Source organism: Castor canadensis, chromosome 1 (genome assembly GCF_047511655.1).
Source record: "Castor canadensis chromosome 1, mCasCan1.hap1v2, whole genome shotgun sequence".
In the NCBI taxonomy this organism is placed as follows: domain Eukaryota; kingdom Metazoa; phylum Chordata; class Mammalia; order Rodentia; family Castoridae; genus Castor; species Castor canadensis.
In genome coordinates, this window is record NC_133386.1 from 148,321,996 (window position 1) to 148,336,104 (window position 14,109).

A 14,109-nucleotide genomic window follows, 5' to 3' on the forward strand; every position below is an offset into this window, starting at 1 on the left:
GAAACCGAGGCTCAGAGGACACGCCATCCCTCCATCGCCAGTGTCCTAGTCCCCAGAGCCCGCACGTCGGTCCTCGGCTGACGGCGGTGTCCGGTCTACACACCTGAACTCACGTCGTTAGGAAACAGCCTGAGGCTGTGGAGTCACCATTCTCCGCGCAGACCTCGTCTCGGGAACGTGACTGAGCATGGCCACGCCCAGAACGCCCCAGGGGCCGGTCCCAAAAGGGACGCCCGACGGGAGCGCTCCCGGGACAGCCCTGAGGGCCACGCGGTCTGCAGCTGCTCCGGGCCCGCAGGGGCCCGGAGTCACTCCCGTGCCCCCAGCCCCAGTGTCCACTCCCGTCGGTCTCCTAGAAGGCCTCTTGGGAGGCTCCCAGCCCTGCTCGGTCCGGGCGGCGACCAGACGGCGGGTCGGCCCTCCTTCCGCCAGGGCTAGCTCAAAGGCCCGCGGAGCCGCGCCCCGCCCCACCCCGCCCCACCCCGCCCAAGCTTGGCGCCGCGCCGAGCCGGGGAGGCGGAGCTAGCAGGTTCGCGCCAAAATCGCGTAGCTGGCCCCTCCCCCGCGGGCGACGTCGCGCCCTCCTTTTTTTTTTCAAACCCGGGGCTGGGCGGGGATTGGTGGGCTGGGCCGTCACGTGGTTAACGGTCGCGGGAAGCCGCGGAGCCCGAACTTGCGGCTGGACTTGCGGAGATCCCAGCCTTGGCGCCCGAGCCACCCAGCTTCTGCTGGGCCGTCCGCGCCGCCGCCGTCGCCGCGCCCGCAGTCCCGGGCGGCTCGGAGTGGTCACCGCCGCCGCGCAGGCCCGCCGCCTCTGCGGCCCGGCGCGCCCAATTGCACGTGGCGGACCCGCCCCCTAGGCCGGCCGCGACCTGGACTCGGCCGGCCGCGGCTCTCCGGTCCTCGGTCGCGACTCCAGGCCCGCAATGAGCTTCCTGAGCCGGCAGCAGCCGCCGCCGCCCCGCCGCGCCGGGGCCGCCTGTTCCTTGCGGCAGAAGCTGATCTTCTCGCCTTGCAGCGACTGTGAAGAGGAGGAGGAGGAAGAGGAGGAGGAGGGTAGCGGTCACAGCACCGGGGAGGACTCGGCTTTTCAGGAGCCCGACTCGCCGCTGCCGCCCGCACGGAGCCCCACCGAGCCGGGGCCGGAGCGCCGCCGCTCGCCGGGCCCCACCCCTGGCAGCCCGGAGGAGCTGGAGGAGGAGGAGGACATGTTGCTGCAAGGCGCCTGCCCGGGCGCGGACGCGGCGGGCGGCGGGGCGGAGGGCGACTCGTGGGAGGAGGAGGGCTTCGGCTCCTCGTCGCCGGTCAAGTCGCCGGCGGCCGCCTACTTCCTGGGCAGCTCGTTCTCGCCGGTGCGCTACGGCGGCCCGGGGTGCGCGTCCCCACGGGTGTGCGGGACGCGGCGGGGCGCCTGCTCGCCGCTGCCCGACCACCCGGGCACCCCGCCGCACAAGACCTTCCGCAAGCTGCGGCTGTTCGACACCCCGCACACACCCAAGGTGATTGGGCGGGGGGAGTGCGGGGCCGGCCAGGTGGTCGGGACGCGACGGGCGGGCGGGGCGGACGCGGGAGTCCCGGTCCTTTAAAAGGCCGAGAGCGCCGCCGCCGGGGTTCGGTTACATAACCGCCCGGCCGCACCCCGCTCGCTTGCTTGCCAGCCCCTCTTTTTTTTTTTTTTTTTTGGCCCTCCCCTGAGCTAGCCGTTGAGATTATGTAACTGAACAATGGGCCCCGTCCGAGCGTCTTCATCTTACAAAAGGGCCCGGCCAGGTGGCTGCGGAGTCGTAGCCCCGACCGCGGCGCCGAGTGCGTGCGGGATGTCTAGGGGTGCGGACCCGCCTCCTGACACCCCAGCCATATGGTGCCTTTGAAATCCCGCCACCGGGGCTGTCATTTGGGCGGCGTAGGCAGGGGTTCGGTTAGAGGGTACAATTGTCTCCGCGTCTGCTTCCGTGTCTTGTGGCGGTGCGGGGGGACCAGGGGGCGTGCAGGGGCTCTGCGCCTCCACTTGGCGTGGAGGCTGGCTTACAGACTCCCGCGTGACTTGAGGGGTTCCCAGCTTCCTTGGGGACACAGTATCGGGTAGGCGTGGGGCTGGCCGTGCCGGTTCGGCTGACCTGAGTGTGATAGATGGTTGGGAACCGGGTGCTGTGGGTCACGTCTCTGCAGTCTGTAAGGTGTTCAGCACCCGTAGGTGGTCTGGCCAGTGTGTGCAAGTGACCGCGTAAACCAGGACAGGCCACGGCAGATTGTTCCCCAGTGAAGACAGGCATCGCACCTGTAAGGTGAACGTGGGAAAGCCGAGTCCCTGCTGATTTCTGTGCACCTTTAGTCACCGACCTCGGGAATATGTGCAATACACGGCTGTGTTGATTAGGAGCCGACTTGCCCAGGGCAAGAGAGGGGGGAGCCCTGCGGGGTGGCTTTTGTGGCCCTAATTAGACTGGGGAGGGGAGCTTTTATGGGACTCTGACGGCCTTCTATTTTTAGACAGTTGGAAGTTTGTTAACTATTAACCACTAAAATGTTTTTAAATAAGTCGGCATGAATGTTCCTTTTTAGGATTGAGACCCATTTTACGCTGCTGTTTTTTTTCGTATATACAGTACCCAACCTCACACTCCTAAGTTAGCCACCGTTTTGTTTAGCTTGACCTACAACAAAGGCAGTGTGTTGTGTCTTGCCGGGTACTGGGGATGGAACCGGGGCCTCCTTGCATGTGCTCTGTTTCTACCCTGATAGGTTGCTTTGTTCTGCCACTTTAAAGGACTGTTGAAAGTGAAATTGAGAAAGCTGCTCATAGAACTTGAATCCTAAACATTTTTATGTTTTCTTTCTTAGAGTTTGCTTTCCAAAGCTCGAGGAATTGATTCCAGTTCTGTTAAACTCCGAGGTGGTTCTCTATTCCCAGATATAGAAAGATCAGCAAAAAGAGAGTTTGACACTCGACAGACTCCTCAAGTGAATATTAATCCTTTTACCCCAGATCCTGTGTTGCTTCATTCCTCAGGACAGTGTCGCCGAAGAAAGAGAGCATATTGGAATGAGTAAGTCACTTAATAATTTGGTTCCCATGCGCACCCAATATTGGTTCCAATGGCATGAATGAATGTGCTCTGGAAGTTTTTCTCATACTAGCACTTAACTCCCAGGAGATGGGTGGGAAATAATCAGCTGTAGGAAAGGCATAGTGTGAGAAAAGAAGGAATAAAAAGCCTAGATACCTTGTTGGAAATCTGATGTCAAGAATGAGGCAGAGCTGGGTGCTGGTGGCTCATCTCTGTAATCCTAGTTGAGGCCAGTCCATCTCTAAAATAATGACAGCAAAATGAACTGGAAGTGTGGCTCAAGTGGTAGAGCCCATACTTTGCAAGTGTGAAGTTCTGAGTTCAAAGCCCAGTCCCACAAGAAAAAAAGGCAGAGTTGGTTTAGAAAGGTTTTAATTTTGATTTGTCGTGGTGATCTAGTTAGCATGTCTCACAACAGGTACTTTTTCATCAGCTGAGCTGAATCTTGTGATTACAGAATTAAATGCTTTTTGTTTTCATTAAAAACCAATTCACTATATACTTACTAGATAAAAGTCTTGGATCTCAAGTTGATGTCTGTTAGATAAAATTTGTACTGTTTTTTCAGTTCCTGTGAAGACATGGAAGCCAGTGATTATGAGTTTGAAGATGAAACAAGACCTGCTAAAGTAAGTAGCTCTTTGGTTATTTCTTTGATACAGGGTTTTTTACTGTGTAGCTCAGGCTGGCCTCAAACTTGAAATCTTCCTTCCTCGGTCTCCTGAGTGCTAGGATTACAGGCATTTAACTTAACACCATACCTGGAAATAATGCTTTTCATTATTTCTGAAATTTGGCTTTCTGCCTCCTAGCGAGTTACGTATGTATATATATATATATATACATATGTATACGTGTATGTATATATGCATACATATATATGTATGTATATATGTATATGTATATATATATGTCAAATAGTAAAGTGTAATGAGTTAATGAAGCAGAATAATTTTGAAATTTCACATACTGTCATCAAAGCAAAAAAATCATTTTATGTCTTCGTACTATATGTATGGATACCCTTTCTGTTACAGAGAATTACAATTACTGAAAGCAACATGAAGTCACGGTATACAACAGAATTTCATGAGCTGGAGAAAATAGGCTCTGGAGAATTTGGATCTGTGTTCAAGTGTGTAAAGAGGCTGGATGGATGCATTTATGCTATTAAACGATCAAAAAAGCCATTGGCAGGCTCTGTTGATGAGTATGTATTAAACATTGTTGTCTTGCTTTTTTTGCCTCATGTTGTCATATACACACACATGTATTAAGATTATGGATGATGAAACCCTGAATTTAATTCTTGTATTCTTTGAGAAGTTACAGATTTCATTAGACCTATTTTGGCAGTACTGAGGTTTAAAGTTGGCCTCAAGTTTGTTAGGCAGGCGATCTACCACTTGAGCCACTCTGTCAGCCCTTTTTGGGTTGGATGATTTATGGTCTCATGAACTGTTTGCCTGGGCTGGCTTCAAACTGTAATCCTCCTGAGCCCTGCCTCCTGACTACTAGAGGCCCTTTTAATTTTGCATCATTTGTTTTTATTGGTCTTGGTAAATAGTATGAATATTTGATTTTAGAGCCTAACTTAAATTTCTTATATTTTGTCAGCATGCATGTAAAATGCATTTTGATCTTCATTGAGTCTTGGGGCCAGCAAGTTTTCTTCTTTCTGACAGTCTTCTTTAATGGAAGTCTTTGGAAAGTCTCATATGAGGTTTTGATTTTTTTTTTTTTTTTTTTTTTAAACGTACTGGGGATTGAACTCAGTCTCACACTTGTTAGGCAGGTGTTCTACTGCTTGGGCCACTCCACCAGCCCTATTTTTGGAATAGGGTCTTGCTTTATGCCTAGGCTGGCCTGGACAGCATTCTTCTATTCGCACTTCCCCACATAGCTGGGATGACAGGCTTGCACCACCAGGCCTAGGCATTGCTTGAGATGGGGTCCCTTGAACTTTTGCCCAGGCTAACCTTGAGCTTAGAATCCTCCTGATCTCTGCCTCCCAAGTAGCTAGGATTAGAGGATCTTTTTTCTTTGGCGGGGGAAAGGGAGCGGGGTTGGGTTCAAACTCACAATCCTCTTGCTTCAGCCTCCCAAGTGCTAGGATTACAACAAGCACCATCATATCCAGCTCCATAATGACTTAGTACCTTTTTAAAAATCTAGTTGCTTTTTAGCATAATAATAGTTAGGAAAGTCAAGTTTATTTTATGAAATTTCAGGTAAATTAATTTGATTTAGTCTTGAGTAAAAATGTTTTAGCATTCTGTTGATCTCAAATTTCTCCTAGGCAGAACGCTTTGAGAGAAGTATATGCTCATGCAGTGCTTGGACAGCATTCTCATGTGGTTCGCTATTTCTCTGCCTGGGCAGAAGATGACCATATGCTTATACAGAATGAATATTGTAATGGTGAGTAATTAATGACTCTTTGATAAACTTGGGAGCTTTACAAAATGAACAGAAAGTAAATATTTATTATTTTAAGTTTTTCTCTTTTTTTTTTTTGGCAGGGCTAGGGAGGGAATTCAGGGCTTCATGTGGACTGACTAGACAAGTACCCCACCACTAAGCTATATATTTAGTTTCCTCTGTTTCTCATCTCTTGGAAACTCAAAGATCAGAGGCATAGCATAAATTTCCAAGTGTAACTAAATTGAAAACTGTCCATTCTGAAGCATCTTGCACATGTCTCAGTTAGTAGGACTTTACATAATATTTATGTGTCTGTCACTCAGATTCTCTTGAGCTTCTCCAGAGGACAGTGGCCTTGCCTTGCACATTCTGATATCCCTGTCACCTAGAAGAGCTTGTTAACTGCATAGTAGTTAGGATTGTTTTTAGTCTGTCTTCTGCAGGTGTGAAAAAATACACCTGGAGGATGGGTGCAGTTGCCCACAGCTGTATTCCCAGCTGTTTGGGAGGCAGAGATTGAGAGGATCCCACTAGAGGCCTGAGATTGGGCAGTAATGAGCAGAAATTTATTTATTTGGCTTATAGTTCTGTTTTTTTGTTTGTTTTTGTTAACGTAGCCTCATGGTAACAACATTAATTCATTCTTGAAAGTAGATCCTTCATGACCTATTTACTTTATTAGGCCCCAGCTTTCAATAGTGTTACTTTGGGGAGTAAGTTTCGAATATGTGCACTTTCAGGGATACATTTAAATCATACCAAAGACGTTTTGTTCAGTAAATTCTCACTGCATCTAGCCTTTCCTTTCCATTTCATTTTGTGTGCTTCTGATACTGATGTTGGTTGTTTATAAAAGGACAGTCACTACTCCATTGATCTAAATTCAGTGTTTCTTTATTTTTATTTACTTATTTATTTTTTCTAGTACCAGGGATTGAACTCAGCACTTTAAGTTTACTAGGCAGGAGCTCTACCATTTGAGCCATATTGCCAGCCCTTTTTGTATTGGTAATGTGGTTTGTTTTGTTTTGTTTTGTTTTGAATGCGGTATTGGGCTTGAACTCAGGGCCTTCACCTTGAGCCACTCCGCCAGCCCTTTTGGTGATGGGTATTTTCGAGATAGGGACTCACAAACTGCCCAGGTTGGCTTTGAACCCTGGTCTTCCATATATCTGCCTCCTGAGTAGCTAGGATTATAGGTGTGAGCCACCAGTGCCTGGCTCCATGTTCTATTTTATTTTGTTTTTGTTGGGTGGAACTGGAGTTTGGACCTGACTCTGCACTTACAAAGCAAGTGCTCTACCACTTGAGCCATATCTCTAGTCCATTTTGCTCTGCTTTTCTTGGAGATGGGGTCTTGTGAACTATTTGCCTGGATTAACCTTGAACCTTAATCCTTTTGATCTCTGTCTCCCAAGAGCTAGGACTATAGGCATGAGCCACCAGTTCCTGGTTTGTGTTGGTTATTTTTGAGATAAAATCTTTATGCCCAGGCCAGCCTGGACTGAAATCCTCCTGTTTTTGTCTACACATGAATGATAGGTGAACACACCACTGCGCCCAGCTTTTATTGGTTGAAATGTCTTGTTAACTCTTTGCTCAGTGGCCTCGAACTGCAAGCCTCCAGATCTCTTCCTCCCTAGTAGCTAGGATTTCAGGTTTGAGCCACTGTGCCCAGCCTAAATTTAGTTGTTTCTTAGAGGCATTCTGAAATTCTGCTTCGTTCCCACCATCTGCTCTTTAAATTTTCTAGCTGGTCTTCTTTCTTCCCTTTCAAAAGTGAAACAAAATAGGCAAATGTATAGGATCAACTTATCTTTCAATTTCAAAAACTCCTTTGGGGGCCAGCTAGTATTCTTTTTCATTAAATCTTAACTTGAATTCTCATCTTTGTAGGAATCTGTTATTACATACACACATCTTTGTGTAATGGATTAGTTCTATTCCTGAATATCTCTTGGGAGTATTAGAGAATTTAAAGTTTAGTTAACACTTGAAATAGATTTTTGTTGTTGATTTTCATTATTTTCTTTAAACAAGATTAGCAAAATTCATTGCTTGTGAGTGAGTAAGTGGATAGTAGAGTCAGGTTCTCCATATTTAAAGGCAATGAACAAAATAAGTGAAAGATACATTTCTTGGGTTTTTTGTAAATTTCTTAATCTTGACTCATTGAGTTGATTTAGTTCTGTACACATGAAAGAGCTTTGTGTTCAGTATACAGTATTGCTGCTATTTTGTTTCATATAGCCCTTGAAATGTTTCTATTCATACCATAAAAAAAAATTACTGAGCTATCTCCCATGACCTTGTGAACTATTCTGTTTCTTAACCTTCATTTGTCAGTTACTACATTGAATTTAGAACAGTTTGAATCATATGTCTTCTCTAGCCCATATTTGCCAGATGCTGACTCTGTTCAGTTTCTTTTGTTCTCTCACTTTGTTGATGTTGAGAACTCTCTTTAGAAGTATTTCAGTAGCAGTCCAGGGATCACAAAACATGTAACAACCTACCAAAACATGATTATGTAATTCAGATGTTTGTGGGTTTTTTTTTTTTTTTTTTGGCGGTACTAGTGTTTGAAGTCGGCTTCTTGCCTTGCTAGGAAAGAGCTCTCCTTGCTTGAGCCATGCATTTAGCTTCAAGTCATACGGTTTTTAGAAGACCCTTTGGCCTGGTGTGTGGGAAAGTGTGAATAGTATTGCTACCAATTTACGAAGACACTGTACTGAAATAATGTTAGATTATGAAATAATATTTTGAAAGTAATTTATTTTGGAGCAGTATAAAACACTTAAGAAAACAGGACTGAATCTTTATATAGCTGGTCTTTTTACCTAGATGAAAGAAAATGAAGCTATCATGGATTTTTCTTCTTTATCTTTTTGAGATAAAGATTCTCTAGCCTAGGCTTTCTTGGAACTCTGGAGCCTCAGCTGGGATTATAGGTGTATAGGTGTGTGCCACCAGGATCCCACACCCACCTCAGGCTACCTAGATACATTTGACACCTCTTTTTTTTTTTTGTTTCCTTTTTACACCATTGCTCTTGCTTTGAATGTCCTTATAGGGTTTATCTTCAGGTCTTTCCCAGTTTCACAATGTAAAAGGATTTGAGTTTCCTTATTATCACTAACAGTCATTTGCATTTTAAGCCCTTTCTCTTGGTTTAGTGATAGACTGAAATTACAGGGTAGAAAAATGTTAATGGACAGGGGAAGAGAACCTGAAATGTCAGTTGAGTGTTTCGCTTTTCACACCTCTATTTGCCCTTCTAGCAATGAGGTAGAAGGAACTGGTCCAGAAACAGTTGCTGGACCTCCTTTAGAAAGGAAAGTAGCCATATTCCTTTTTCTTTTTTTTTTTAAACTAAATTTGATCTAGGACTTAGCTTCCCTTAGTGGATAGGCTTACTAGTTTGCTCCCTTCTAGAGCCCTCCTGTACTTTCCTTATTCAACATTGTACAAGTAAAGTATAGAGGAAGACTAAAAAAACCAAATGTGTGACTAACTTATCTATTATTTATGTATTTATTTATTTATTGGCAGTGCTGGGGATCCAGCCCCAGTACATGCTAAACAAGTGTTCTGCTATTGAGCTATACCTCTGCAGCTCCTGTTTTTGTTTTAAAAAATATTTTGATATTTTGTTAATTAATCTTGTTCAAGTTGTAAAGCCTATCATTTACCTTCCTGATTTTATGGCATTGGCTCTGATTTTATTATTTCTTAATTTTTAAACAGGTTGTTTTTTTTAAACAACTCATTTCCTTTGAGACAAAGTATAAATTTAGAAAAAATTTAAAAATATAAACAAATTAACTGGTTTGGTTGGCCCAATAAAAGTAGGTTTGTTCTCATTCATAATAAAAGATAGTATAAATTAAAATTATGCCAGGCACTAGTGGCTCATGCCTGTAATCCTAACTGCTCAGGAAGCAGAGATTAGGAAGATTATGGTTCGAGGCCAGCCTGGGCAAATAGTTTGAAGAGACCCTATCTGGAAAATACCCAACACAAAAAAGGGTTGGCAGAGTGGCTCAAGTGGTAGAGTGCCTGCCTAGCAAGTGTGAGACCCTGAGTTCAAACTCCAGTACCGCCAAAAAAAAAAATTAAAATTCTGGTTTTTACCTATACAGCTTGTAGACTGTTAAGAATATAGGAAAAGAGTATTCTCATACATTAATGATGGACATGTAAGTTGGTATAGCCTGCTCTGGGGGTTATCACTTCTCTGGGGGTTATACATAATGTGTGTTAGGCATGCGTATATTACAAGCACACATACCTTTTGACCTAGCAATTTGGGTTCTAGGAGAAATACTAATATGTTTGCGATGACCAGTGAATAAGGTTATTCACTGTATGTAATAACAGAGGCTGGAAATAAGTTTAAAATGTCTAATCAGTTAGGAGGAATTGGTTAGCGTATTACTATTCAATTATACAATCAAATTCTATGGACACATAGAAATAGTGGTGTAGAATGGTTTTCAAGATAATAAATACATGCTGTCATTTGAGTTAAAGCTTGTTAAATAGAATTGGGCACCAGTGGCTCACACCTGTAATCCTATAATCCCAGCTACTTGGGAGGCTGAGATCGGGAGGATCTCCATTGAAGGTCAGCCTGTGCAAAGTTCTCAAGACCCCATCTCAAAAATAACCAGAGCAAAACAGAATGGAGGTATGGCTCAGGCCATAGAGTACCTGCTTTGTAAGCACAAAGCCCTGAGTTCAAACCTCAGTGCTGCCAAAAAGAAAAGTTAAATTTTATTTCACATGAAGATTGAAGGAATGTGTTCCTGTGAAATGTCACTTTCTTGGTTGAGACTTCAGTCATTCATTTAAAGAGGGAATGAAGAAAACTAAGTTTCGGAAAGAAAATACTAATTTTTGTTGTTTTTGTTAGGTGGAAGTTTAGCTGATGCTATAAGTGAAAATTACAGAATCATGAGTTACTTTACAGAAGTAGAGTTGAAGGATCTCCTTTTGCAAGTTGGCCGGGGCTTGAGATATATTCATTCAATGTCTTTGGTTCACATGGATATAAAACCTAGTAAGTATTAGAGTCCTCTGTCCCATGTTTTAGGGGGCTATAGAGAAGAAAACATTTTATTGTAATAATACGAAAATATGTATATATTTATATATGTAGACTTGATTTTTAAACGTCTTTGACCCACTTTGCCAGTATCGCTTTATGATTTCTATTTACCGCTTTGCTTCAAAAATTTGAGATAATACTTATTAAAAGCTGGAAAATTTTTACTCTATTTTTATAGGAACTACATAGTCTTAAAGTGTACTCTGATAGTGAGACTTTAAAGACCCATTCTTCTAGGCCAGAACATACTAAAATTTTTCTCATTCGACCCAAGTCTTTGGTGGTTGATTTGTTCAAATTGGTATTTATGTCAGGACCATGAGAAGTGCATCTGGTTATATCCATTTTTCTTTTTGAAGTTTCACCCTGCTTTTTAAAAATGATAAAGACTTGTCTCACAAGATAAGCCTTCAGGATTTGACTGGTTGCTTCCTTTTATTTTTAGCTTGGTCCTTTCTCTCCTATATTTCCTATAAATTGGAAGTTGTAACTAAGGGTTGATGGATTCAAATTCATCATTTTAAGCTAGGTACTTTTAAGTTGAATTTTATAGGTTTAGTGTTACAAGTGCTGCTGAAGTGAGCACAAATTTTTATAGGCTTAAAATAATTCTTTGTCAATTTATGGGGGTCTGTGTCAATTCATAGAAATTTAAGTCATTTTACATACCTTTTCTTGATTCTGAAATCTGTAGAATTTTTATATCTGTAAAATAACTCACTAGTTTTTCATTTTGAAAGGAAAAATATTAGACTAATGGTGGTAAATCTGAATTAGTAAGACTTAATTTGTACACAGTCATCTTGTTTAAAGTGTCAGACAAATATAGTAGACCCTTGTATTACATGATACAAAAATTGAAAATATTTAGGGATGTGAAGTTTAAAAATCTTTAAATTTATAGATTCCATCATTAACTAAGTTGTCCTATAAATAAGGTGAAATTGTCACTGAATCAGGGCTAGTGGGCTGTCTTTGTGATTTCTTTGTGAGCAGGATTAATTTTCCTGTGGGCTAGCGTGGAGCTACAAACCGTGACTTACTCAAATTTGAAGAAAAAGCATGTATATAGTGGGAAATAGTGAACCACAAATTAGTGTTGGGATGTTGATGCAATATGGTCAGTGAAACTCTGGCTAAATGGCTCATTCTTTCTTTCTTTTTTTTTAATTTCCTGTATTCATATGTGAATACAATGATTGGGTCATTACGGCTCATTCTTTTCACACCAGCCTTTTAGCATTGAATTAGAATTTCTGCTTAGGCAGCATCATGAATTACTTTTATTATCTTTATATTATTTTAAAACTTAATAAGCTGCTGAAGATTAATAGATGACAGGGGTCTAATGTAGTGTATTCCAAATGTTCAGAGGTCAGTGCTAAGCTAAAAAATGTATTCCCTGGAAATTACACTCTGGTCCTTAACCCTTGAAGTTACTCTCACTGGATTTGAAGTAGAACATAAGAATCTCCATTTTTAAAACTTTCTGAATGATTCTTACATTTGATTATGTTTGTAAACTCTATTAATATGGCTTGTATATTAACTAATAGGTAATATTTTCATATCTCGAACCTCAATTCCAAATGCTGCCACTGAAGAAGGAGATGAAGATGACTGGTTATCCAACAAAGTCATGTTTAAAATAGGTAAGGAAAAAAACTAGATTATTATATTAAAATTTAAGAGAGTCTGTTCACTTTGGTTTTAATTCTTGAATATACTTTTTTTCAATACATCTAGGTGATCTTGGGCATGTAACAAGAATCTCTAGCCCACAAGTTGAAGAAGGTGATAGCCGTTTTCTTGCAAATGAAGTTTTACAAGAGGTAATTTTTTCCTTCAGTAATACTATCTGCATCAGTTCATAGAAGACTATTAATTCAAATATATTAAAAATTTAATAATTAGTGGAGTAGAAACAAAAAGTCACATCATTACCCAGGGATATTTAATCTAGCAAAAATTTTTGTGTTGCAGTTAAAGAGATGTTCCCACACAGTACTTGTTTAACTTTAGAATAGTCTTCATAGCCTTTTTGGAGATCAGAATATTAGTATTTATCAATATTTAAAAATCTGAGTGGAGATGTGGCTCAAGCTGTAGAGTGCCTGCTTTGTGAGTGTGAAGCCCTGAGTTCAAACCACAGTCCCACCAAAAAGAAAAATAAAAGATTTTCTGTTTTAAAAAAAAAATCATAGCTAGCCAGTTGCTCACACTTGTAATCCCAGCTACCTTGGAGGCTGAGATTAGGAGGATAGAGGTTTGAGAACAGTCTGGACAAGTAGTTCACAAGACTCCATTTCCAACATGACCAGAGCAAAAGAGCAAAATAGACTATAGAGACATGGCTCAAGCAGTAGAGTGCCTGCTTTGCAAGGCCAAAGCCCTGAATTCAAACCTCAGTTCCACTAAAAAAAAATTATGGCAGTTATAGTGGCTCATGCCTATAATCCCAGCTACTTGGGAGACTGAGATCTGGAGGAACAAGGTTTGAGGCTAGCTTGGGCAAACGGTTAGTGAGAGCCCATCTCAACCAATGAGCTGGGTGAGGTGCTGCATTCCTATGATTGCAACTACACAGGAGGATGTAGGTAAGGAGAACCTTGGTCTCAGGCCAGTCCAGGACAAAAACTCAGTACCCTTTCTGAAAAATAAAGCAAAAACGGGCTGGAGGCGTGGCTCAAGTGTTAGAGCACCTTCCTAGCAAGCATGAGGCCCAAGTTCAAGCCCCAGTAACCCCAGCCCCCCAAAATATCTATCTATCTATCTATCTATCTATCTATCTATCTATCTATATATATATATAAAACATATACCCTTTGACCTAGAACTTTTCATTTCTAAGTTTCTTCTTTAGAAATAGTCACATACGTACATAAACTGAGAATAAGGTAAATAAAAATTTACTAATAAGAAATGACTAAATTATGTCACAAAGTTTCAAAAATAGTGTGGCACCTAAGGGGGTTTGAAATAAAATAGAATATGAATCCCTAGAGGGATAGGAGTTTGTTCTGAGAGTTTAATTGGGCTAGTGATAAAAGAAAAAGCATTTACTTTTATACATCAATTTAACACACACACAGGTATGTATTTGTAATATAAGAAAATAGACATCTCCCTAAGTTTAGCAGCTTGGTCTCTGAATAGATCATTAATTTCAATGTGGCTTTGAACTTTTTTAGTCTAGTTTCTTTTTTAAGTCATCATTGATACGTAATGTTCTGTTTTAACCATTTTTTCATTGCCTTAATTTTTTAAAATTTTCCAGAACTATACCCATCTACCGAAAGCAGATATTTTTGCCCTTGCCCTCACAGTAGTATGTGCTGCTGGTGCTGAACCTCTTCCCAGAAATGGAGACCAATGGCATGAAATTAGACAGGGTAGACTGCCTCGGATCCCGCAAGTGCTTTCCCAGGAGTTTACAGAGTTGTTAAAAGTGAGCATTTTCTATACGAAGTACTTTATTGACACTGTTCAAAATTTTGCTAAGTTGTA

General features: G+C 42.3%; 1 protein-coding gene across 2 annotated transcripts in view; it reads left to right on the forward strand.

Moving 5' to 3' along the window:
* The first annotated feature begins 818 nt into the window (after positions 1-818).
* The window catches only part of Wee1 (WEE1 G2 checkpoint kinase), a 31,531-nt gene continuing 18,240 nt past the window's right edge, over positions 819-14,109 (forward strand). Inside the window, exons 1-9 of one of the 2 annotated variants that reach the window (XM_074041131.1) lie at positions 819-1,499; positions 2,842-3,047; positions 3,637-3,697; positions 4,106-4,278; positions 5,368-5,489; positions 10,408-10,554; positions 12,159-12,254; positions 12,349-12,434; positions 13,880-14,050. In XM_074041131.1, coding sequence (XP_073897232.1) covers positions 927-1,499; positions 2,842-3,047; positions 3,637-3,697; positions 4,106-4,278; positions 5,368-5,489; positions 10,408-10,554; positions 12,159-12,254; positions 12,349-12,434; positions 13,880-14,050 — 1,635 coding nt within the window. In that variant the 5' untranslated portion in view covers positions 819-926. The remainder of the gene's footprint in view (positions 1,500-2,841; positions 3,048-3,636; positions 3,698-4,105; positions 4,279-5,367; positions 5,490-10,407; positions 10,555-12,158; positions 12,255-12,348; positions 12,435-13,879; positions 14,051-14,109) is intronic. The other variant, XM_074041135.1, reaches the window with a different exon arrangement.